Source organism: Canis aureus, chromosome 16 (assembly GCF_053574225.1).
Source record: "Canis aureus isolate CA01 chromosome 16, VMU_Caureus_v.1.0, whole genome shotgun sequence".
Classification (NCBI taxonomy): domain Eukaryota; kingdom Metazoa; phylum Chordata; class Mammalia; order Carnivora; family Canidae; genus Canis; species Canis aureus.
The window spans coordinates 13959562-13985033 of record NC_135626.1 but is presented as its reverse complement, the minus strand read 5'-3'; the positions used below and the strand labels follow the sequence as shown (position 1 = coordinate 13985033).

Genomic DNA, 25472 nt, shown 5'->3' with positions numbered 1-25472 from the left:
TTCTATTCACTAGGTTGACTTTTTGTTATGTTGATGGTTTCCTTTGCTGTGTAAATCTTTGTATTTTGGTATAGTCTCAATGGTTCAACTTTGCTTTTGTTTTCCTTGCCTGAGAAGATTTCATTTATATGTAGAATATAAGAAAGCAAAAGAAACAAAAAACCAAACAGACTCTTAAATGCAGAGAACAAATTGGTGGTTGCCAGAGAGGAGGAGGGTAGGAGGATGGGTGAAATAGATGAAAGAGGTAAGAGGTATCGACTTCCAGTTATAAAATAAGCCAGGGAAATGAAAAGTACAGCATAGAGAATATCGCTAATAATATTGTAATAACATTGTATGGTGACAGATGATGACTACATATACTGTGGTGAGCATTGCATGATGTATAGAATTGCATCACTGTTGTACACCTGAAACTAATATAACATGGTATATCAATTATACTTTGATAATAAAATTTTAATTACAAAATTTAGTCTAACCTATTTTAATGCTAAGAAAACAATTAATTTTGCTTATGAATGTCTTTGTTCAATTGAAGGCACTTAGTAAGCAAACATTTGTTGGTCCCTATGTTGCAGACAGTTGGGGAAATGGATGGAGTCAACAATAGTGGAGTCTCTGAGTTCCTGCTCCTGGGGATTTCTGAGAGTCCTGAGCAGCAGCGGGTCCAGTTCTGGATGTTCCTGTCCATGTACCTGGTCACAGTGGTGGGAAATGTGCTCATCATCCTGGCCATCAGCTTTGATCCCCGCCTGCACGCTCCCATGTACTTCTTCCTGGCCAACCTTTCCTTCACTGACCTCTTCTTTGTCACCAATACAATACCCAAGATGCTGGTGAGCCTCCAGTCTCAGAACAAAGCCATCTCCTATGCAGGGTGTCTGACACAGCTTTTCTTCCTAGTCTCCTTGGTGGCCCTGGATAACCTCATCCTGGCCACAATGGCATATGACCGCTATGTGGCCATCTGCCGCCCCCTCCACTACACCACAGCCATGAGCCCTGGACTCTGTATTTTGCTCCTCGCCTTGTGTTGGGCACTTTCTGCCCTCTATGGCCTCACCCACACCCTCCTCATGACCAGAGTGACATTCTGTGGATCCCAGAAGATCCACTACATCTTCTGTGAGATGTATGTTCTGCTGAGGCTCGCATGTTCCAACACTCAAGTCAATCACACAGTGCTGATTGCCACAGGCTGCTTTATCTTCCTCACCCCCTTAGGGTTCATGATCATGTCCTATGTCCGAATTGTCAGAGCCATCCTCCGAATACCCTCAGCCACTGGGAAGTACAAAGCCTTCTCCACCTGTGCCTCCCATTTGGCTGTAGTCTCCCTCTTCTATGGGACACTTGGTATGGTATATCTGCAGCCCCTCCACACCTACTCCATGAAGGACTCAGTAGCCACAGTGATGTATGCTGTGGTGACCCCCATGATGAACCCTTTCATCTACAGCCTGAGGAACAAGGACATGCATGGGGCTCTGGGAAGACTGTTCCTAGGGAAAGCCTTCCAGAGGTTGACATGAGATAATTTTGGGTATTGAAGTGGAGACTGGGTATTTCCTCTACCCTGTGCAAGCCATTGTCCTATGGGAGACACAAGAGTGATTAGGACATAGCTCCAGTTCAGAATCAGCTTATATATCTGTGATGAAGAAAAGACACCTATATGTAACCCACTGTCCCCAGGACTCGCCAGCTTTGGCAGTGCTAACACTAATACTGGAATTTTGCAGGTTCTAATCTTTCAGCTTTCCTGATCATAGGACTACAGTGCCACCACTCTAGCCTTTCAAAATATGCCAAACAGCAAACAAACAAACAGTCCAATCATGAAATGGGCAAAAGACATGAACAGAAATCTCACAGAGGAAGACATAGACATGGGCAACAAGCACATGAGAAAATGCTCCGCATCACTTGCCATCAGGGAAATACAAATCAAAACCACAATGAGATACCACCTCACACCAGTGAGAATGGGGAAAATTAACAAGGCAGGAAACCACAAATGTTGGAGAGGATGCAGAGAAAGGGGAACTCTCTTGCACTGTTGGTGGGAATGTGAACTGGTACAGCCACTCTGGAAAACTGTGTGGAGGTTCCTCAGGGAGTTAAAAATAGATCTGCCCTATGACCCAGTAATTGCACTGCTGGGGATTTACCCCAAAGATACAGATGCAATGAAACGCCGGGACACATGCACCCCGATGTTCATAGCAGCAATGTCTACAATAGCCAAACTGTGGAAGGAGCCTCGGTGTCCATCGAAAGAGGAATGGATAAAGAAGATGTGGTTTATGTATACAATGGAAAATTACTCAGCCATTAGAAATGACAAATACCCACCATGTGCTTCGACATGGATGGAACAGGAGGGTATTATGCTGAGTGAAATAAGTCTATCAGAGAAGGACAAACATTATATGGTCTCATTCATTTGGGGAATATAAAAAATAGTGAAAGGGAATAAAGGGGAAAGGAGAAAAAATGAGTGGGAAATATCAGGGAGGGAGACAGAACATGAGAGAATCCTAACTCTGGGAAACGAACTAGGGATGGTGGAAAGGGAGGTGGGTGGGGGTGACTGGGTGACGGGCACTGAGGGGGACACTTGATGGGATGAACACCGGGTGTTATTCTGTATGTTGGCAAATTGAACACCAATAAAAAATAAATTTATAAAAAAAATAAAAAGACACTAAACACACACACACACACACACACACAAAATAAAATATGCCAGGTTATGACCCAGGGAGGGGTCGGTCTCTGGTGCTCTCTAGCACACATCCACTCATGGTCCTGACCTGGCCCTCTCTAATACACCTGCTGCTTATAAGCCACCTGGAAAAGACAACTTGCACTATCCTGTGGCAGGTTCACTGGGAGAGGTTGCCCATTTCCAGCTCTGCTGGGCACAGCTTCCACTGCTTTTGTGCTAACCTATGCTTTCTCTGGACATTGTCCCCTGTTGTTCAGGCAAAACTTGTAGACACGTTCTTTTCCTTTGCTCTAGGTTGATTTTCACCTCTTGGTCTTCAAAGCAATATTTACTGTGCCTTTCTTCTATGGGAAGACCATAACACTGGGCAGCCCATCCTACCTGTCATTACTGTGGCTCCTCACTCCATTGAGCCATCTCTCCTGTTTGCTACCGCTGTATCCTTCATTCAAAACAAAACTCCCCAGCTTCACACACACTCATGAACAAAGGGAATAGAAAGGATGGGAGAAGAAATGGGTAGGAAATATCAGAAAGGGAGACAGAACATGAAAGACTCCTAACTCTGGGAAATGAACTTAGGGGTGGTGGAAGGGGAGGAGGGCGGGGGGTGGGGGAGAATGGGTGACGGGCACTGAGGGGGGCACTTGACGGGATGAGCACTGGGTGTTATTCTGTATGTTGGCAAATTGAACACCAATAAAAAAATAAATTTATTATTAAAAAAAAGAAGTGGTGGTGGAGGCAGTAGAATGCAGGAGGTAACTGTGAGACTCAATCTATACTTGGTTCAACCAGCCATGTACAATGCAATGAATAGAAACTGAATAGCAACTAATGAGAAGGGTTACACTGGGATGTGGCAGATGGAAAGAGGGAGCAATCCTTTGCAGATCAGTCAGTGGAGCCAGACTAGACTTTGACAGACAGGGAGAATTGAATTGATTGGAGGTTCAATTCACTCAATTGATAATGACCAAGTGCCTATTAACGGCCTCAAATTGGGTTACAAACTTGAATCAGGAACTCACAATAGACAGGGAAGAAGAGTATTTTAGTACCATGTCTGAAGGCAGTGTTTATGCTCTGGGCAGAAGGGTTGGGGGGGCACAAAGGAGGAAAGCCTAGCTTGGCTTGTTAGTGAGGGAAGATTCAGGGGAGGCTTCCTAAGGGTGGTGACAGCTGAGCTAAGACTTAACGTAACGCCATGCCATGCAAAGAGCTACCCAGGGAAAGTGGTGGGGCAAAGTAATATTGCTGCAAGAGAGGAGGGAAAATGGTATGTAGAGGAGTCTTCCTGTCTGCAGTAGCCAGCCAGCATTCTCGTCCCAGCCCTACCTATCCCTTGTGTGGTCATAGTCATCCCCAGCTAGGCCATCTGTACATTGAGTGCAATAGCATTTTGTCACTCAGAGGGTAGCCGTGAGATTTAAAGAGATAATAGGTGGCCCATATTCAGAGTGATTTTTATTAAGCAGGAACAGGTGGACAAAGACACAGGCAGGAAACAGCCTGACAAGTGAGGAGAACGTGCCAGCTGAGTGTACCTGCTGAGACAAGCGGCAGCCAGTGATAAAGTTTAGAGGGTAATTGCGAAGGATTTCAAATGGCCTCCAATGCCTTTTACAAGAGCTTAAGATAGAGTCTGTAGACAATGAGGTACCACCAGGAGGTACCTCATTTGTTGGTTTTAACTTTCATTGTTTTTATTAAGCTAACAAATGTGCATTTCTTGCAAAAAATGTTCAAATAAAAATAAACCCAAAAAAATTACCTGTATTTCTACTACCCAAAGACAACTATTTGGTATAAATTCTAAACTTTGACTTCTGCTCCATAGATAGATAGATAGATAGATTTCATAATGAATTCAAATTATTTTGAAACTTGCTTTTTCACTTAATAATGCCTTTCTATGTTAGTAAATATTCAGTTGCCTTATACTTTAATGCCTACACAGTATTTCAGTGTGCAATTTAATAAATATAGCAGAATTCATTTACCACACTCATTCAATATTTAGTTGCTGTTTCGTTTTCCTATTGTTTGCAACATGGCAATAGTGTCTCCATGTGTACATCTTTGCTGTCTTCTTTAATGTTTCCTTAGAGGAAATTGGTGAAATGGAATTGTGGGGCCAAATGTTTTTATTGTTCAGAGCCTTTGATACATTTCCTGAATCATCCTCCACAAAGTTTATAATGACCTAGACTTTCCCAAGAGGGGTCACAAGATCTTGTTTTTGTTTTGTTTGTGTGTATTAGCCTTGTGGGATGTGGGAAGGCGAGAAAGCTCCAGAACTTTTAAATACAACAGGCAAAATCCAAAGCAACATTGTGCTTCTTTAGCAACCTTGTTCTACCAAGATGGGACAAGGTTTCTGGTGAGCTCAGCTTCTGATCTGTCACTCCCCAGGAAGCTGTGACCATGAGAAAAAAAGCCTCCCCCTCTCTCAGCAATCCAAAGGAAGGCACTGGAAGGCCTGCACTGACCACAGCAGGGCTGCTGCAGTGAGTGTGTCAATCACTGCCTGGTAGGATGGTGTCAAGTCCGCTCCACAATAAATCACTTCTTCTTCAATCATCCAGAAGGGATGACATCCAGACCATGGGCGTATCTTCCTTGGACACCTTTGGACAGAGGAGGCAGAAGGAGGAGGAATGGCAGATGGTGTCTCTGTATCCTTCTTTGTCCTCTTCATCCCAATAAATATATATTTTATTTAAACTCCTGAGTGTGGGTGGCTCAGTTGGTTAAGTGTCTGACTTTGGCTCAGGTTGTGATCCCAGGGTCCTGGGATCCAGCCCCACATTGGGCTCTCTGCTCAGCAGGAGTCTGCTTCTCCCTCCACTCCTCCTCCCTGCTCATGCTCTCTCTCTCTCTCTCTCAAATAAATAAATAAAATCTTTAAATAAAAGATTTAAAAAATAAGCTTAAAAATAAAATCTTCAGTGTTAATGTTATATCTAGAGCAGTGAATTTTATATATATACAGCAGTCAGAAGGCCAAATTAAGCTTATTAAAAGCTGGGGGCTGTGAGGCGGCTCATGCACTCCAAAATCTCAAAACCGCAAGTAATCTCAGGGGTAGGTTACTAAAGGCATAAACCGCATCCTGTTGACAGTTTCTGTTGAGCGCTAGTCGCTTGATAAGCATTGTACAGAAGCCAAAAAGCTGGTTTAAGCGAATGTCTAGTGTATACTTCCTGAAACCCTAGGTATAGGGACATTATGCAGTTTTAACAGACATAAGGTTACAAAAATAGCAGCTATATACAAGATGGTGTCTCTTATGCTAAGCCCCTGATATCCCATTAATGGTGCTTAATTTGGTCTTTTAAACTGTGGCAGATTGTAAGAAACTGTTATTATAGGACATGTAGGCATTTTCCCCATAGCCTAGTTAAAAGACCTGTGACGTAAGCTCTGATTGTTCAATAGTACCCCCTTAAACGTGGTTTTGCTCTCTGCGATTTTGGTTACCAGTGATCAACCACATTCAGGAAGCAGATGATCCTCCTGACACATTCCCAGAACGTCAAAAGTCTACTGATGCTACATCACAATATCATTCATCTCAATTCATCTCATCATGTAGGCATTATATCATCTCACATCACCATGAGAGGAGTTAAGATATTTTAAGAGAGAAAAGACCACATTAATGTAATTTTTATTATGCTTCACTGTTTTATTTTATTATTACTTATTGTTATTAATCTCTTACTGTATCTACTTTATAAATTACACTTTATCCTAGGTATGTATGTGGAAAAAACATAGTATGTATATATATCTATGTGTGTGTGTGTGTGTGTGTGTGTGTGTATAGTTCAGGACTATCCTGTAGTTTCAGGAACATTGTTTATGAGGGTTGGCTTATTTCCTGTTGAGTAAGGAAAGGTTAAGGTATAGGCAGAGAGAAATAGGGGAACCCTGACTAGGCTATAAGGCTATTCCTGGCAGGCAAAAGCACTAAGCCAGAGTGACCAAGAGATAGGGAATAGACCAGACCACCTGGCCCCAGATATTAGAGAGTATCTTTCTTTGGTGGCTTCATTGTAATCACAGAAAATGGCCAGACCTCAAAGAAGTAAGTCATTAAGGATGTTATTAATAGTCCTTGCTCAAACCAAGATGGCACAAGAATCTCAAGGCTACAAGCTCCTTGGTCAACTTTTCAATAAAAGACAGGCCCTAGAAACACTCAGTGGCAACCCATTCGGGACCCCTTTCATTCTAGAGAGCTTTTTCTTTCCAGTCTGCTCTCACCTTCACTTAATAAACTTTCACAACACTTCATCATTTTGAGTCTTCGACTCTGTGAGACAAGAACCTTGTCTTGTCACACCATTTTGCCTTACTTCTAGAATGGAGCATGTTGGAAGTCCCAGTTGAACACTTGGAGTGCTTTATCATCCTTCACTTGATCAGGACTCTAACTCCACTTTTTGTCTCTCTGGCTCCGTAAGCCTGCTAAAGCTGGGTTCATGGCTCAGCCCTCTTAGCCCCTGCCTCAGAATCAAACAAATGGCTTGTAAGGAAAACAGCACGATTGTCAGTAATGTCTCTCTGGGATTCTTTTTTTCCCTGTGTTTTGGTTCCTCGATTCATTTGGTAGCTCTTTGATGCCTGTCAGACTTCTGAGGGCAAAGATATTTCTTTGCTTGACCAGGTGTGTTGACTCAAAATGAGAAATCCTTTTAGAATTTCTTTTTTTTTAAATAAATTTATTTTTTATTGGTGTTCAATTTACCAACTTACAGAATAACACCCAGTGCTCATCCAGTCAAGTGCCCCCCTCAGTGCCCGTCACCCATTCACCCCCACCCCCCGCCCTCCTCCCCTTCCACCACCCCTAGTTTGTTTCCCAGAGTTAGGAGTCTTTATGTTCTGTCTCCCTTTCTGATATTTCCCACACATTTCTTCTCCCTTCCCTTCTATTCCCTTTCACTATTATTTATATTCCCCAAATGAATGAGAACATACAATGTTTGTCCTTCTCCGATTGACTTACTTCACTCAGCATAATACCCTCCAGTTCCATCCACGTTGAAGCAAATGGTGGGTATTTGTCGTTTCTAATGGCTGAGTAATATTCCTGCCTGGGATACACAATCTTCACGAAGAGAGTGCTCTGGAGAAGGAATGTTTAATACAGGAATATATGTGGTTTTGTTACATCAAGAGTTACAAATCATTGTGGTGAAGGAAATTTAAGAAAACTACAGATTTTACCTTATGCTTTTCGTATGTGCAAGGTTGTAGGCTTCGGAGATATGGGAACGGAACTTGGGGAGGTTTTTATCTTACCTTGAGTTTGACATGTTTCTTTTAGTTTATTTGCTAGCAAAACAGATGTACAATGTGTGCTCAGGGCAGAAATATTGCCCATGCTTTGAAGTTTGGAGAAGTCAATGTGACCTTGGGAGCCCAGGAGCGAGCTCACAAACATTAAAAGTTGAAAATTCCCTTTATTAGAAGCAAGTCTATAATGACTCTTCTCAACCACAGTCCCAAAGGGAATTGAGTTCTAATGACCTAAGGTGTCCATTCTATGTAGTGGGTTAACTTCTGTCCTGTTCCTCTAGCATGTTGCTGGCTATGGGGCCTTGGGAGAATTGAGAGAATCGTCATTCAGAGAATTTTATATAGGGCTTAATTCTGTTATGGAAACCCAGTTGTGAAATGCTAGTGTGAAGAATTGTATTAAAGTAGCTTAGGCTACATGCCCACATAGAATATATGCCAGTACCTCCACTCTGGAGCCACAGGTGGGACCACATTCCCAAAACCACCTGGATGCCAAATAGAAACTGATAGCTATTAGAAAAGGGGAAATAGAAGTTAGGAAAACCATAAATTTTCACTACCAGCAATTATCAGGTAAAATAAAATGTAGACTTCTGGTTTCCTCCCTGACCAGGAAGTCCTTATTCTCATCCTCAAAATAAGAAAAAAGGTGAACAATCAAAACAATAATAACTCTTCTAGATCTATCAAATAATTGAGGTCACATAAATAAGAATTGAATCTTTGCTTTTGAAAACCACTGAGATTGGCGGGGGGTGGGGGGGGGTGGCTGTTAACACAGTGTAACCTAGTCTATCTTACCTGATATAGATGGGGAAAAAAAATTTCCACTCAATGTGGGATACAAAATCATAAAGCATTATATATACATATTTTCTATTTTTATTTATTTATGATAGTCACACACACACACACACAGAGAGAGAGAGAGGCAGAGACAGGCAGAGGTAGAAGCAGGCTCCATGCATCGAGGGCCCAACGTGGGATTCAATCCCAGGTCTCCAGGATCGCGCCCTGGGCCAAAGGCAGGCACTAAACCACTGCGCCACCCAGGGATCCCATCATGAAGCATTATAGAGACTGTCAATCTGAAAATAAAGAGCCACAGTGAGAGGCAAATGAGCATTTATTTAGGATTAAAGAATTGCAATTCAGAGATCGCAGGTTCTGATAGACACCCAGACAGTGTCCCACTTACTGGATGAAAGCAAGGGGCTTTTTATGAGGAAAAGGAAGAGGCAAATACATGGGCAGAAGAAGAAAAGTTTTCTATGGAACAGGAAAAGAGTGTCTCTTAAGCATGTAGAGGTGGGGATTTATTGGCACCTGCACACAGAGAAGTCATGCTTCTTCATGTGTTGTATGTGTGATTAGCATGTCAAGTCTCTACCCCTGGGCATGATTTTTAGTATTATAACAATAGAGAAAGCAGGGGAAAGGCCAGCTCTGGGGTCCATCTTGGCACAGATTGGTTTGGTTTCATCCTTGCCAGACTTCGTAGTTGAGTCTCTCCTTTGGTAGATATCCTGCTTCTGCATTCCTACAAGATATGCTACTCATGGGGCATAGAGTTTCAGCTATCAAGGAAAACTGGACTTTTCAGTTAGGGCTGAGAAGACCAGAGTCCAGTCCCTGTTCTTTCTCACCAAGGTCTGGAGATGTTAGATGGGTAATAAACAAGACTAGTTGGGGCAGTGTCAAATGCTCACAGGGTAGGTGGAGTGGTAGAAATACTGGTGATAATATTCTCAAAATGTTTTGAGTTCAGCCCTAGGAAAAAGCTAATCCAGTTTATTGTAATCAAGGATCATTTAATGTGAAGAACTGTAGAGATGATCTTTTATGGTATAGGTAGGAACAAGCCCAGCCATAGAAAGGAAATTTCTAAGGTTTCAGAGCAGTGGTTACAGTCCACATTCCTGATTTTTACTCACAAGAATTTTTCCCTTTCAGGGGAGCTCATTCTCTTTAGCCCTGAGGTGTCTGGAGACCCAAGAGTGTCAGGAAAGAGACATACTTCATCTCAGCTCCTCAGACTGTATCAGCAAGCACTGTCCCCAAAGGCAGGGAGGCTGACAACTAGGTGGAGCAGTGGAATTGTGGGGGATGAACTCTGAGCATACAAATCCACCCTTCTTCTCCCCTATCTGTCAGCTCTACTCTCTGTTCTTCTAGGATTGGCACCCAGCCAGAGGAAGCAGAAGAGGAGTACCTAGACTATTTTTCATTATTATACCTTCAGCAAAACTTATTTTTTTCCTAGTTAGAAGAAAATGGGGAAGGGGGAGCCCAACAATAACATCAAAGGTGCTAATTATCTCAGGCCACAAGCCACATAGTAGGAAGTGATTCCGTAATAGGAATTTTATTCTCATCTCCCATCGTCATTCATTCTTTATTTTCTCCATACTCATATTTTTTTCTTTTTAAGATTTTATTTATTTATTCATGAGAGACAGAGAGACAGGCAGAGACACGGGCAGAGGAAGGCTTCCCGCAGGGAGCTGATGCAAGACTCAATCCCGGGATTCCAGGATCACACCCTGAGCCAAAGGCAGACCCTCTAGCGCTGAGCCACCCAGGTGTCCCTCCATACTCATCTTTGAGCTCAACATTCCTGAGGCATCTCATTTGATAATACCAATTACCCCATCCTCTCTCAATTTCCTCTCTAATTTCTGTCCTTCCTTCTTACCCCTTCTGCTCACCATCCTATCCTGTTCCTCCCTATATTTTCATGTTATATCTTCATTCCTCCACTCCCATTCCTGTCATATCTCTCTTGTGTTTTCTTCCCATCCACATTTCAGCCTGGCCTCAGTTCCATGGCTCCAAGAAGAGATCACAGGGAAGTCACATGTTTAGCCATGGGACAGATTTAGGAATGACACAGCAGAAGGACAGTAGAATTGCCAGGATAGGGTAAATAGCCCCCCAGTGGAGGCTGGAGAAAATATGCAAATCAGAAATGGATGAGTTGAAGGCTGGATAAACATTAAGATGAGAAAATTCTCTGGATTGGAGCTATACTGTTGTAATTATAAAGTTAGGAAGAGACACCACTCCCAGAAACTTCATTTATGAGCATTGTCAGAGCTAGGAGGTTTGGGAGTTAAAAATAAGATTTTGAAGGAAAAGGTTATATTGTACATTTCTCACTGGAAAAAAAATTGAAGGGCCTGGTTGAAGTATAAATGTTCATTCTTCCAAAGACTTTATCATATATGTCAACAAAAAAAATTCATCCAATAACAAAGACATGGCAGAGATGGAGATGGAACATTCCTTTTTTTGACATGAAGATATGTCATGTATGCATTAATGTAGCTTTAATTTAGTGATCCATTTCTCTCTATAGACCCTGTCTGTTCACTAACCATCCTAATGGGTTCTTGTGTGGTAGTGAAGAAAAGAAATTGATTTTTCTTGGAGGTCAAAGGTGAAGTATAGAATAGAATAAACTTGGCCCTGCGCCAATGGTTACAATGGCTTTCTGCATTCTGATTTGGTGGAATCCTATGTCCCTACCTGAAGAACACTTCACAGTGTATTCCTGGTTACTTAGGTTAATTGGTTACCTATTAGCCAATAGTCATTCCTTGCAGGACATTGCTGTCCAAGCTTCCAAGGCTTCAAATCTATGCAGAAAATGAGTATAGCCACACACAAGGTAGCAACTTACCCAGGGCACTTTCTCATATCCCTTTATTTTATTTGTTTTTCTTTATAGCCCTTATTGCTCTGTGATATTCCATATATGATGCTTATTTATATATTTTGTCTCTCTTCATTAGAATGTGAGCAGCATAAGTGCAGAGACTTCTGTCTTTTTTGTTTACTAGTCCCCTAGGAGAGTTTCTGGATCACTGAAGCAATTTAATAAATATTTGCTGTTTGAATCAATTATGTAGGGCTTCTTTGCAGGACAAATACATCACATAAATCTTCAGGCAGTGAGAGATACTGGCTATGGACCATTTTTCTAGGTTATTGCCTTCATGTGAAGTTTTTCTTAATCCAGAAAAGGCAGGAAAGATGGGACACTATTAGCCCTTAGGTCAATGACTTCCTCCCCACAAATACCCGCCACAGGGCATCCTGAACATCAGGGTTTCTAAGGCTGTAGATAAGTGGGTTCAGCATGGGATTGATAACAGTGTTGAAGACCCCAACCCCTTTATCCTTGTCTGAAGACTCTTCAGAACCAAGACACATGTAGTTGAAGATACCAGTACCATAGAAAAGGCAAACCACAGTGAGGTGGGAGCCACATGTGGAAAAAGCCTTATTCCTGCCTTCCACTGAACGAATTTGTAGAACTGCAGCTGCCACCTGTGCATAGGACACAGTGATGAGGACCAAGGGGGCTACAGCCATGAAGGCTGCTGCCACAAAGAGCAGCAACTCGTTGAGCTGGGTGCTAGAGCAAGAGAGCTGGAAGAGCTGTGGGAGGTCACAGTAGAAGTTATTGACTATATTAGGACCACAGAAGTTGAGGGTAGTTAGGGCAATAGTGTGATTTAGTGCATTGGTGAAACCTAAAGCCCAGGACACAGCTACCAATATTCTCTGGACGTTCTGGCTCATGTGGGTGTTGTAGGTGAGGGGTCGGCAAATGGCCAGGAATCGGTCATAGGCCATGACAGTCAACAGGAAGCAGTCCATCCCAGCCAGAAGGTGAAAGAAGAAAAGTTGTGTGAGGCAGGCCCTGTAGGGAACTGTACGTTTGTGGGACAGGAGGCGAGCCAACATTGAGGGAACAGTGACAGTGATGCACCCAACATCCAGCACTGACAGGTTCCCCAGGAAGAAGTACATGGGTGTGTGGAGTTTGGGTTCCACCAAGATGGCAGCCAGGATGCTGAGGTTGCCTCCGACTGTGACCAGGTAGGCAAAGAGGAAGACTACAAAGACCACAGACTGTAGCTGTTCTGTTTCCACTAGGCCCACTAGAATGAACTCAGTAACAGATGTCCTGTTGGCTCCAACTTCTGGATCCATGAGTTTCTGTAAGGAAATGTCCCAGGAAGGGAGCTATCAGTCCACTCTGATTTATTTATTCAACACAAATGTTTAAACCTCCCATGTTCCGAGCCTCAGTCAGGTAAGTTCTCAACTATCTAGGGGATATTTCCACTCCTCAGGTCACACCTCACTCACTGATCCTTAATGCCTTTAATTACATTCTTAGCTGAGATGTCCAAAATCATCACAGCTTTGTCTCTCCCATCCTGTCCTAGTTGAAAGGGTAAGAATACTTGGGAAAATGAATTAAGGCAAAAGCAGACTTCCTCTTTAAATGTAATAAGATGGGTTTCAACATTTTATTCTGGGTGATCAGCCCAAACCAATAAGCAGATTTCAAAATAGAAAAATTAATATTTTCAGAGACACCAGAAAGCATTTGAAAACCCACGTTTCAAAGCTTCTAGAGATACTGAAGTTCAAGCAAAGATATAGCAAGGCTGAGACCCATGATTGCAGATATCAGATAGGTCACCGGGTACATTTCTCCAAGGTGAGGGACATATGCTGAAGTATAAATTCAAACTCCCTTGGTCAATAAATTGTTAATATTCTTGGTGCTAATTAAGCCTTTACATTAGACTTTGAATAACAGCTTAAAATTATTTATTCTTTTTATAGTATCTGCTACTTGCCTCTAAAAACAATGCTGTAAGCATGACCTGTGGGTTGGCTGCATCTGGGTGCAGTTGGCTTTCTGCATCGCACAGCTACCTTCCACTTGTCCTTGACTTGGACATAGTGGTTTGACCAATAGCTCTAAGGAGAGATCCTCAAATGAAGCAGACACATAAATAGAGAGCCAGATTGAGCCAAGTTTTGCAGATCTTGTAATAAGATTCTGATAAAAAAAATCAATGTTTGTCTATTGCCCATGGAATAAGTAGAGCTAGAGCTTCCTAAAAGTAATGTCATGCCCTTGCATAGAATACACTGGAATCAGAGGGAAGCACTTGGGAGTCTGGTGACTAACAGAAGGGAAACAGTAAGGGGCTCACATGAGTGAAAATTTGGATGCAGTGATCTTTAAAATACCCTTAAAATTCTAGGATCACATGACTGGTGAGATGGAGGATCATTCTCAGGCATACTCCTCATCAATGAAATTGATAAGTGCTTTGCAAATGGACAGATCAATGAGTGGATAGCAGCTCTATACATTTACTACATTAAAGCACAATGAACTACTCTCCGTTTTCCCTTTTGGGTCTATTTTAACATAAGGATTAGATTGTGACCCTGTGATTTTCTACCTCCTTGTTCATGCCATTTTCTCTACCTGCAATGGCTCTCTTCCAACTCCATTTTCCACATATTTCAAGACTTGACTTAAGAGTGGTTTCCTGGAAGTTCCCTGTATCAAAACTTTTGTCTGTCTGTCTCCCAAGCTCTTACAACACATTATTTCATGTAACTTATTATTGTTTATCTTCTTGATAAATCATTTTTCTAGAGTATATCTCCCCTACTTCTCTGTAAGTGACATGAGGACCAAAAACATTTCATTCAGTTTTACAATAGTTATACTTATCATAATGCTTTAGACATAGTAGATTCTCAATGTTTATTAAATAAATGAGTGAATGGCTCAAGTGTTCACAGAATTGCAGAGAAATAGAGCATGGCCCAGTGTTGTCACGGAAGACTTTCTGGACAAATTGGAACTTGAGCTAGACTTTTATGGATTAGTGTGATTTAGGGGAAGTATAGAGACAGGTATAGGGTGCAAGGTTGTTGCAGAGAACACTACTTTCCTTGGTTTTATGGGACAACCAGGTAATGTAGCTGTACACACTAACATGTTTCCTTTCAGGTAAACTACTCAAAAGAATAAGGCCCTTAAAGGGGGCATACCTTACAGTTAAATAAGACAAAAGAACAACAAAGCAACTGCCACCAACCTTCAGATGGTGAGAGATACAGCTTTCTTGAAATCAGTGGAATTCTGGGAGACTTCTGATTATCCAGAGACATCCAGAGTATCTAAGGGGTCACCATGATGCCCATCATGAGAATTCTTCCTGCATTATCATTTTCAGAGTTTTGTTATGAGTCCCAGATTCTCCTTACCCAGCTTTTACAGCTCCCTACTCTGGAACTCCAAACAATCCCTCCATGTTCCCAGTGACAAAAAGATTCAACAAGACCTGCAACTGGAGTGAAGTTTCCAGGTTGCCTGATGCAGTGGAATTTGCCTGATGTGGTCCTGGGCAGTGAACCAGACTCAGTGAATCCCTTCATATTCTCTCCTAAGACTAACAGAGAACAGGCTTCCAAGAAATGGGGGTGTGGACAGAGGGGCCCTTTTCTGAGGATCCAGGATTTTTGGATTGTGTCTTCAGATCTTCTCCTAAAACGTTTTTTTTCTCTAGGAGATATCAATTGCACCACATAAAAAATCAGATTTGAGCTGATGGCAGCAATGAGGTCCCATCTCTGCTTTGTAAGAGCATGGTTAGGACCCCAGAGCATACTCACCTGGCCATGGGTATAGAAGCCAGTGAGGCTCTTCAGGAAAGAAGATGAGGAGCTATGCAGACACAGTTATCCACCAGAAAGCAAGTTAAGGGACAATATATAACAAATGAGGGAAACAAGCTGATATTCTCGTCGTAGAGGTATACTCTTTACAGTGTTATCCCTCCCAGAAGGAAGGAGACAGATGGGGAGAGAGACAAGTTGTTTTGTAAACAACCCTTCCTAAATATAGGAACCATACCTTATACCTTCTGGTATTTAGACTTTCTTAAAAGGGGGGGAGGAGGGTTTATCTCTAACCCTAGCTTTATAAGAGATAATTAGGAGAAGTAATATAAATTCCACTTTATGGTGGTATCACTGAGGTCTACAGAACTTATTAAAATCCTCAAAGCCACTCAGGAAGCTAGTGTATGTGGGACTAGATATAGGTTTGCTAAGGGAGGGGTTTATTTCTCAGATGTCAGGCTCAAGCAGAGCCTTCAAGCAGAGACAAGCTAATTTCTAGACTTGCCTTGGACCTGGCGATGAGGAGGCCCCAGAAGAGAGGCAAGGGGGAGAAGCTTTCTTCAAACCCAGTTTCTTAATGAGTCCTCAGGAATGTGGTGCTTTCTCCCTCAGGGCCTTGTTAGTGGGAGCCCTTGGGACTGTGTCTTGGGTATGTTCAATGACTTTGAAAATGGGAGCAGAAGAGCTATATTATGCTAGGAGCACTCCCGTGGAGCTGCCTGTCTAGGCCAGGTTCTGAGGGATTGAAAGCCCCAGTGAAGGCTGCAGACTAGTAAACAGAAGATGTGGGAAGTTTGAGGGCTGTGTTCCTCTGACTCCTATACTCAGCACTACCTACTCAACCCTTTTCTCCCAAGAGAGGGTGCTCTGTCTTCTCCCACCAGAGAAGCCTTCTGAAGTAGGAAATTGCACTGTAGACAGACCTGTTTTCTGATTATTAGTGGTTGACCTTAGACAAGTTGCTGTTCCCTTTTGAGCCTCAGTTTCCTCATTTGGGAAATGAGCATATCCCCTATCATAGAGCATTGCTTGCAGATTAAATGAAGTAAGATTCACTAAGCTGCTAGTAGAGGTTTGGCAACACATCAGCATACCAACTGATAACATTTACAGGTATTTGCTTGGTACCTGGTAATATGCTAAGCACTTTACGAGCCTGGAGTCCCTGTGAATCCTCGCGACACTTCTAGGAAGCATGCTGTGGTAGACATATCAGATATCTGACTCACATCTCCCTCAACCTTTCTTCCTTTCAGCTGTGGCTGGGTTGGACAGTTCCCTACAGGCTTCGCTTGTGGCAGCCTGACAGAAGGCAGCCTTTTCCTTAGGATCCTCTGATGCCATAAATACTGGGAGTGGGGATGGGGTGCTCGCTAGGTCTGAGCACGTGTGCTCAGATTGAAGATAGCACCTTGCCAATAGCAAAGGGAAGCCAATGGATAAACACCCCAGCACCCATTCGTCAGACAATTCTGGAGGCATTCTATATCCTCATGCATAATCAAGTCTCTGCTGGACATCCATAGCAGAGATTTTGGTGCTGAACCCCTCAGTCAGGGACACTTCTTCCTTCTTTGTATCCTCATAACCTCAGTCTTCCTCTCAGGGGCTCCTGCTGCTGAGATGACTTCCCGGTTAAGCTGCATCTTGTCTCAGGCTCTGCTTTTGGGAGAGCCCGACTAAGACAGTTGGTACTGGGAGTAGCCCTAGGAAGCATGTCCTCCAGATGGAATTCTGGAACTAGACCATTCGCCACTTTTTGGGGTGAGTGAGGTGGGTGATAAGCATAGTTTCACCACTGAGACTCCGTTGTGGTATGTTGGGATGAGGTGAAAGGTGAAGCACTGGGTCATGTGCTAGCACTAGCACATGAATATGAAGAGAATCATGATAATTACAAGAATTGTGGAGTTTTAAGAATTAAAGGTAGCTTCTGTTAACTTTCCTGGGTCCCTGAAGGAACAATGATAGGCCCAGGTCAGCCAACGATCAATTTAGGATACGTTGTGAAAGCCAGAAAACTTCCCTGGCAGCATTCATGAGACATTAATCTTCTGCAGCCACAAGGCAAACAGCCCTGAACATCAGTTCTTGTACCTAATTTTAAGGGTGGCAGAGCTACAAGGAAGGTGAATGTGCAGCTCAGTGGGGGTGGGGCTGGGGGTGGGGTCTCCTTTGCTAAATCCAGATCCCTTTTGTGGAAGGAGTGAGACCCTGAGTCCTGGAATGGGGATATTTGAGAGGTTGAGCATGAGAATTTTGAAGCCCTAGTCTCTCGTGTAGCCACTTGGCAAAAGCAACCCTTTTCCTTTGCTGGTGGAAATCAACCTTTTGTTTGCTGGCCATGCAAAGACCTCATATAAAGCAGATGTCTTGCAAGGTGATTTTTGCCATTCTCAAGAACATTACCCATGTCTCCTTTGTGTCTCCAGAATAATTGTAATTAGGCCCCAGCATATTTTGAGAAAGGCAATCCCACCTATGATGCAAGAGATCATTTACTCACTGAAAAGAATCCCATACCTGGCTGTGGGAGGCTGAATAATGCCCCCCACCCCGGATAACCAGGTCCTAATCCTTGAAATTAACTTTATGTGGGAAAAATAGGACATTGTAAGTGTGATTGGTAGGGGTCTTCATCTGGGGAGATGATTCTGAACCATTCAAGTGGGCTCTAAACGTCATCACAAGAGTACTTACGAGAGACAAGTTGAGGGATATTTGATTACAGAAGAGAAGGCAATGTGAAGATGGAAGCAGAGAGGGAGTGAGGGGATCACATGGCAAGGAATGCCAGCAGTCACTGGAAACTGGGGGAGACAAGGAATGCATTCTCCCCTGGAGCCTCCAGAAAAACTTTCCTTGCTAACATTTGAAGTTAGCCCTGTACAACTCATTTGGACTTTTGCTCCCTAGAGCCATTAGAGAATAAATCTCTGTTTTTTTAAATCACTATGTGTGTGGCAGTCAGTCACAGCAGCGATAGGAAACTAATACACTAGCCGATATATCCTGGCAAGAACTAGAAGTTCCTCTTGTTTATAGAGGAGCAATGTGGGAGTGGGTCATAGGGACCAAAGGAGAACGTGGAATGTAAGGCTGAATAGGGAGAGTTAATTGACAAGGAAGCACTTTTCATGATTCAAGATTTAACTTCCTGGCAAGGGTGCCTGGAACTGGTCCTAATAAACCGCAGAGATGTCTCTTTGAAGCTGGATGTTGGTTACAGGGACTCTTCAAGATCTACAGGTTGGCAGGCTAACGTCGAAGAGTGTGTCTTCTTCCAGGTCCTTGTGAGCACAAGTGTTCCTAGCCCACCACTTCAAGGTCATGGGGTTACTTTAATCTACAGCTGGACTGGGGTCAGTGGGGCAACCTCTAGAGGCACAGAAAAGTGTGTTTTCTGGTGGGTTCCTGGACAAAGAAGAATATTCTTGGTTCCTGACTGTGGGGTGCAGGAGCCAAGTTATGGGCCTTTTCAATGTCTTCAGTTGGACTGAGGTCGGAGGGCCTGAGAGGCTTGGATGAGTGTGTCTCCTGTCTTGTCACTGGCAGGACAGGACTGGCAGCTAAGAAGGCTGGAGTTGGGTCATGGGCTCTTCAGTATCCAGGGCCAGGGTCAAGGTTGGCAGGACTAGTAACCAGGGCCCGGATGGGCATGATTTCTGTTGGGTCCTTTGGCAGATGTTGCTGGTGACAGGACCAAGGCCAAACAGGGCAGTAGCGGAGTCCATAGGGAGACCGAGTTGCTTCCAGGTCTGTAGCCAACATATCTGCCACCTGGGCACAGGCCCCCCTCAGTCTTGGGTTCCACCAAGGTCTCACAGTGTCCTAACCCTAAACTCCCACAATAGCGTTTTCTGTCTGAAATATTGTTGCTGAGGAGGGAATGTGAGTGGGGGACCTCTTGTGCTATTTCACTGGCTGCTATATTTATATATCTGCATATAAAATCATGTACACTGTACAAGCAAGCTTACATTTTATGGGATTGGTGCAGCTATTATCAACTGGGAGAAAATTTAGAAGATACAAAAATAAAATCTTTGTATTTTAAATATTCAACTTAAAATAAATGTAAATATACTAGAACAAAATCACTGACAAATATTTATACAACATTTAGATAGAAAAATCATTTTTTTGGTATTTTTTTATTGGAGTTCGATTTGCCAACATATAGTATAACACCCAGTGCTCATCCCGTCAAGTGCCCCCCTCAGAGCATGTCACCCAGTCACCCCGTCCCCTGGCCCACCTCCCCTTCCACCACCCCTTGTCCATTTCCCAGAGTTAGGAGTCTCTTATGTAAAAGTCATTTTTTCTAAGCATGACAAAGCAAAGAAGATAAACATCATAAAAATGTCAAACTTCATTTGGGCAAGAGAGGCTTATGCAAAGTAGAACACAAGTGGGAAATTGGGAATATATTTGCAACATACACAGCCAGGAGATATTACCTTAAAACTGAAGTGTTTCTACCAATTGTTAAGATAAACTACCTCAAGGTGCAAGAACATGAACTGGAAATTTTGAAAGCATAAATACAAATAAGAAATAAATATATAAAAATCACTCAAATCATACTTATACAGAAATTCAAATTTTAAAATATTGCAGTATTTAATATAATTATAAAATAAATAATTCCATTTATAACATCCAGTGAGGTAAGAAGCATTCTCACAAACTGCCAGTTAAGATGTAAAATAATTTTTGGCAAGTAGAAAGACAATATTCACCAATTTTGAATATTGTGTTTCCTTACACGGGTACACACACACATAGAACTTTTATGAATTTAACTAGTGAAATAATTTCAGTTACATGGAAACATATACAAATAAGAATGTTAACCTCTGTATTACTAGCAATTGCAAAAAGATAGGAAAAATAAAATCAATAGGGATTTGTTAAGCAGATTGTAGTTTATGCATAGATGGAATATTATGCACCCTTTCAAATGAATAAAATTGATTTGTAGGTTGATATGTAAAATATAACAGGTAATGCAGAGAGGGGAAAAGCACATTGCAAAGTAATATGGTGTTTTTATTTGCACATGCATGTGTTTGTGCAAGTGTGTGTGTGTTCATTTGTGTGAAAGCTAAACAGCTATTACTATTAATTATTTTTTGGATTGCAGAGAGAATGGAATAAGAGTGACAATGACATTCTGTATTGTCTGAACTTTTACAACATGATGTATTACATATATGACAAACTTTTAAGTAGCAAAAGATTGAGATAAATTTTGGAATAAAAAAGCCAGGAAAATTCCAAAGGAAAGGGAATTTCCCAAATTGTTAAAGGAACCCTATGATCCTGGAGAGTAAACAGAGTGCAGCTGAATCAGTGTCTTGGGTCATCATTTATGATGCTGAACCAGTTGATCCATTTTAGTCCAGTGATTGCACATGAAATCATCCTTTGAGGCTTTAGATTAATGTTCATATGGAAGAAAGGCCAGAAGCACAGGGATTTTGGAAGCAAATAAGCTCCTCTTTGCAGCATTGTTAGATGCTGGCGGGTAGAAAAAATTGATGGTGAAATATGTGGTAACTCTTCAGAGTAAATAGAATGAGACAGTCTATTCATTCAGACTAGCAGAATCAGAGGCCTTGTAAGTGGAAGAACCTTAATGGTTACTTTGTGCCTCTGTCAAGTACAGGCCCAGACAAGGTAAAGAACATACTCAAGAATGTTGCTGACTAGAGGAAGTGATGAAGTGAACACCATGTTGTAGATCTTCCTAGATAGTTTTCTTGACCCTTGGAGGAAGTTCACTGTTTGTATCCTTGAAGTTTATTTGGTGGCTAAGAAAGGATCAGGAAAGAGCTATCCTTTTCCCCTGTCTTTTGATAGTCTTGGCAGACATTACCCAAAAAACAGAGAGTAAGTTGATAAGGTGGATGGTTAGTCACAGATTCTGATGACATTTTAAAGATGCAAGTGGATAAAATACCCAGCACTGCCTTTTGCCATCTGGTAAGCTCCCTTAACATTCTAGGAATACCCTCTGTTCAAGAAAACAGAAAATGATTCCCCTGAATAGTTTTTAGCATTTTCAGTGAAGCTTAAAAACTTTTTTATTCTTGGTAGAGAGAATAGGCTACAATGATGGTATTAGGGTCATATAAATGGGTTATTGCTGGATGTATAGGACAGGAAGCAGCCCTGTACAGAAGCCCACATCTTTCATCCCTGGTTCACTAATTTTATTGCCCTTCTTCCTTCCTCTGACCTTTTAACCGTCTCAAGGTATCTTTTCCTATTTCTCTATCTTTCTCATCTCCACTTTCTCTGTATCCCATCAAGTCCCATCCAGGGTCTGGATCCTTCCTTCTCAGCCCATTTGCTTGCAATTCTGTCCTATTTATCCCCATTTCTCATCTTCTTCATTTTCCCACAAACTCTCCACCTCCAGTCTTGTTCTGCTTCTCTTCCTCATGCCCTTTCTCTTCATCTCCATCTCACCCTACCTTTCAATTCTTTCACCACCATAAAAACTCACGGAGAAGCCATGCTTCAGTAGGTCAAAAGGAAGTTTTAGAGAAATGATTAGGGAAACATCAGTAGCACGATAGAGATACTCAGAATGGGCAATTCATCTCAAAGGGAGGCAAAAAGGAAAATACAGCCAAATATGGACTAGACAAAAACCTGGGAAGCACTATGCAAGATGAGCGAGGTTAGAGACCACTCTCCTACTGAGAAGGGAAATTTTAGGGGAGACATTGTCATATCGCTTTATTTATAGATATGGATTATTTCAGCTGGAAGGTTTGGGAACTGAGAGTGAGGATTTAGGGAGGAAGTTCATATTGTGTAGTTTGGGGTTTTTCATGTTTAAATGATATTTACATTACAAAAGATTATCTTTTCAAAAGACTTGAAGTATATCAGAAAAGATAGATGAGGAACATTCATTTTATAACATATGATTTATCATATATGTTAATGGAGTTTAAAAATTTTGCACACAGGGATCATGCTCTCCAGACTTACTAGAGAATACATACCCAATACAACCTCCTCTCTGTCCCCTATATCCATGCTATCTTTGTATAATACAAAAAGATCGAGGTGCTTTTTCTGCTTTGTAGAAACCCAGTGGGAGAAATAAAATGATTTTGATATCTAGGGCTAGGTTCTATAACCACACCATCCATACCTGAACTTGAGGGAATCACATGACCTATAAGTGAGTGTGGGTGTGGCGGGGAGGGCTTTGGATATTTTTGGCTATAACCAACCAAAGAGTGATTCTTTGTGGGATATGAACCTGCAACAGTCAAGGCTCTGAGGTTTCACTTCTATTCAAAAAGGGAGCACACAGTGACTGAAGCTGTAATTTGTCAAAGGGGCTGGTCTTAGTAGAGCATACACACCTATTGCCTGTAAATTGAGCATGGCTTCTTTGGGAAACAGTAACTATTATCCTTAACATAAAATCCTCTCTGCAGGGAGACAGAAGTAATTATGGACCAATTTGTCTTAGATACTGGCTTTAGAGTATTTCTCTTTTAGTTCAGAAAGAGAAAAGGAGGGAGTGACATTGCAGACCTCAAGACCTTGTCAAGCCAGTGACTGCCTTCCCCTGAGCACCCGCCAGAGGGCACCCTGTACATCAAGGTTCCTGAGGCTGTAAATGATTGGATTCAGCATGGGGTTGATGACAGTGTTGAAGACCCCAACCCCTTTATCCTTGTCTGAATGCTTGGCTGTACCCAGTCGCATGTAATTAAATATACCTGAACCATAGAATATGGCTACCACAGTGAGATGAGAGCCACATGTAGAGAAAGCTTTCTTCCTGCCCTCAGCAGAGCGGATTCTTAGGACTGCAGCTGCCACATGTGCATAGGAAGTGATGATGAGAGCCAAGGGGGTACCTGCCATTATGAAACCCACAGCAAAGAGCAGCAGCTCATTGAGCTGAGTGCTGGAGCAGGAGAGCTGGAAGAGCTGTGGGAGGTCGCAGTAGAAGTGGTTGATCACATTAGGTCCACAAAAGTTGAGTGTGGCTATGGCTACTGTGTGGGTCAGTGCATTGGTGAAGGCTAAAGCCCAGGACACAACTACCAATATTCTCTGGACTGTCTGGCTCATCTGGGTGCTGTAGGTGAGGGGCCGGCAGATGGCCAGGAATCGGTCATAGGCCATGGCTGTCAACAGGAAGCAGTCCACCCCAACCAAGAGATGGAAGAAGAAGAGTTGTGTGAGGCAGGCTCTGTAGGGAACTGTACGTTTGTGGGACAAGAGGCGAGCCAACATTGAGGGAACAGTGACAGTGATGCACCCAACATCCAGCACTGACAGGTTCCCCAGGAAGAAGTACATGGGTGTGTGGAGTTTGGGTTCCACCAAGATGGCAGCCAGGATGCTGAGGTTGCCTCCGACTGTGACCAGGTAGGCAAAGAGGAAGACTACAAAGACAACTGGTTGTAGCCCTGGTGTCTCCACCAAGCCCAGCAGGATGAACTCAGTAATGGCTGTGCTATTGGCCCCAAATTTTGACTGCATTAGTTCCTGCAAGGAAACATCCAAGGAGATAAAGAATCATTCCTCCCAATATATTTATTCAAAAAAGAAGAAATAGACTCTCTAAGGGAGCAAAATTTGTCATCCCAAATGCCATGTGGATTATTTCAGGCTGATTACTTAAAACAACAACAACAACAATTTGAAGTCTCAGGAAGAACCTTTGCCTTCCCAACATATGCCTAAAAGAATTTAGATAGAGGACTTGCTCCAGGAAAGGAGTTATCCCCATAGATACCTACAGTATAATGTAAACTAAATGTGGTAGACAGGGAGCATGATAGTGACTTTAAGTCCACAATAGAATTACTTTTACAGAAAAAAAAAGCTCTCAATTTAATTATTCAAGAGGTAGAACTAAATGGTATATATGCCTTTCTGAAATGCCCACGAAACATTCATCCCCCCATGTTGGGACGCCTGAGTGGCTCAGGCAGTTAAGCATCTGAGTCTGGATTTCAGTTCAGGTCATGGTCTAGGGGGACGAGATTGAGCCCTGCATTGGGCTCTATGCTCAGCAGGGAGTCTGCTCGAGATTCTCTCTCCCCCTCCTTTTGCCCTTTCCCCTGCTCAATTTATTTATTTAAAAAATAAATTTTGGAGGGCGCCTGGGTGGCTTAGTGGTTGAGTGTCTGCCTTTGGCTCAGGTCGTGATCCAAGGTTCCTGAGATTGAGTCTTGCAGCAGGCTCCCTACAGGGAACTTCTCCCTCTGCCTATGTCTCTGCCTCTCTCTGTCTCTCATGAATAAATAAGAAAATAATAAAATTTTAAAAAGCATGTATAAACCTGAAATTCAGAAAATTCCAAAAGAATAAAGAATACAGGTAATAATATTTAATCACAATCCAATTTAAGGAAAAATGACTTTAAAAAATAAATCTGAATGTCTTAAATAATCTGTAAGAAACCATTGGATCAAAGGGAATCAAAACTAAAACTAAAGAACATCAGGGAGAGGTGAAAAGGGGGTAGTGACCAGCACACACTAGAACATGTGGATTATCACTAAATCAGTGTTCATAAGCAAAATTATAGCCCTAAATAAATATGTTAAAAACAAAAAATAAATTAAGTGATTAAATAAACAGATCAGGAAATTAAGGAAAGCCTGGGTGGCTCAGCAGTTTAGCGCCACCTTTAGCCCAGGGTGTGATCCTGGAGACCTGGGATCGAGTTCCAAGTCAGGCTCCCTGCGTGGAGCCTGCTTCTCCTCTGCCTGTGTCTCTGCCTCTCTCTCGCTCTGTATCTCTCATAAATAAATAAAATCTTTTTAAAAAATCCTACATGAAAATATTACTAAAAAAAGATCAGGAAATTAAAACATGAACTATAAGAAATGGGGAGACATTTGTTAAGGGGTACAAA

At 42.3% G+C, this 25472-nt stretch overlaps 3 protein-coding genes across 3 annotated transcripts; 1 reads left to right on the top strand and 2 right to left on the bottom strand.

Moving 5' to 3' along the window:
- Positions 1-596: 596 nt before the first annotated feature.
- Positions 597-1538, top strand: LOC144285252 (olfactory receptor 1D2). The gene has a single exon (XM_077850418.1). The coding sequence runs from the start codon at positions 597-599 to the stop codon at positions 1536-1538; it is 942 nt and encodes a 313-aa protein (XP_077706544.1).
- Positions 1539-12103: 10565 nt separating this feature from the next.
- LOC144285251 (olfactory receptor 3A2-like) lies at positions 12104-13063 on the bottom strand. Its single transcript, XM_077850417.1, has one exon. The coding sequence runs from the start codon at positions 13049-13051 to the stop codon at positions 12104-12106; it is 948 nt and encodes a 315-aa protein (XP_077706543.1). The 5' UTR covers positions 13052-13063.
- A 10077-nt stretch (positions 13064-23140) lies between these two features.
- Positions 23141-24100, bottom strand: LOC144285250 (olfactory receptor 3A1). The gene has a single exon (XM_077850416.1). The coding sequence runs from the start codon at positions 24086-24088 to the stop codon at positions 23141-23143; it is 948 nt and encodes a 315-aa protein (XP_077706542.1). The 5' UTR covers positions 24089-24100.
- Positions 24101-25472: the final 1372 nt, after the last annotated feature.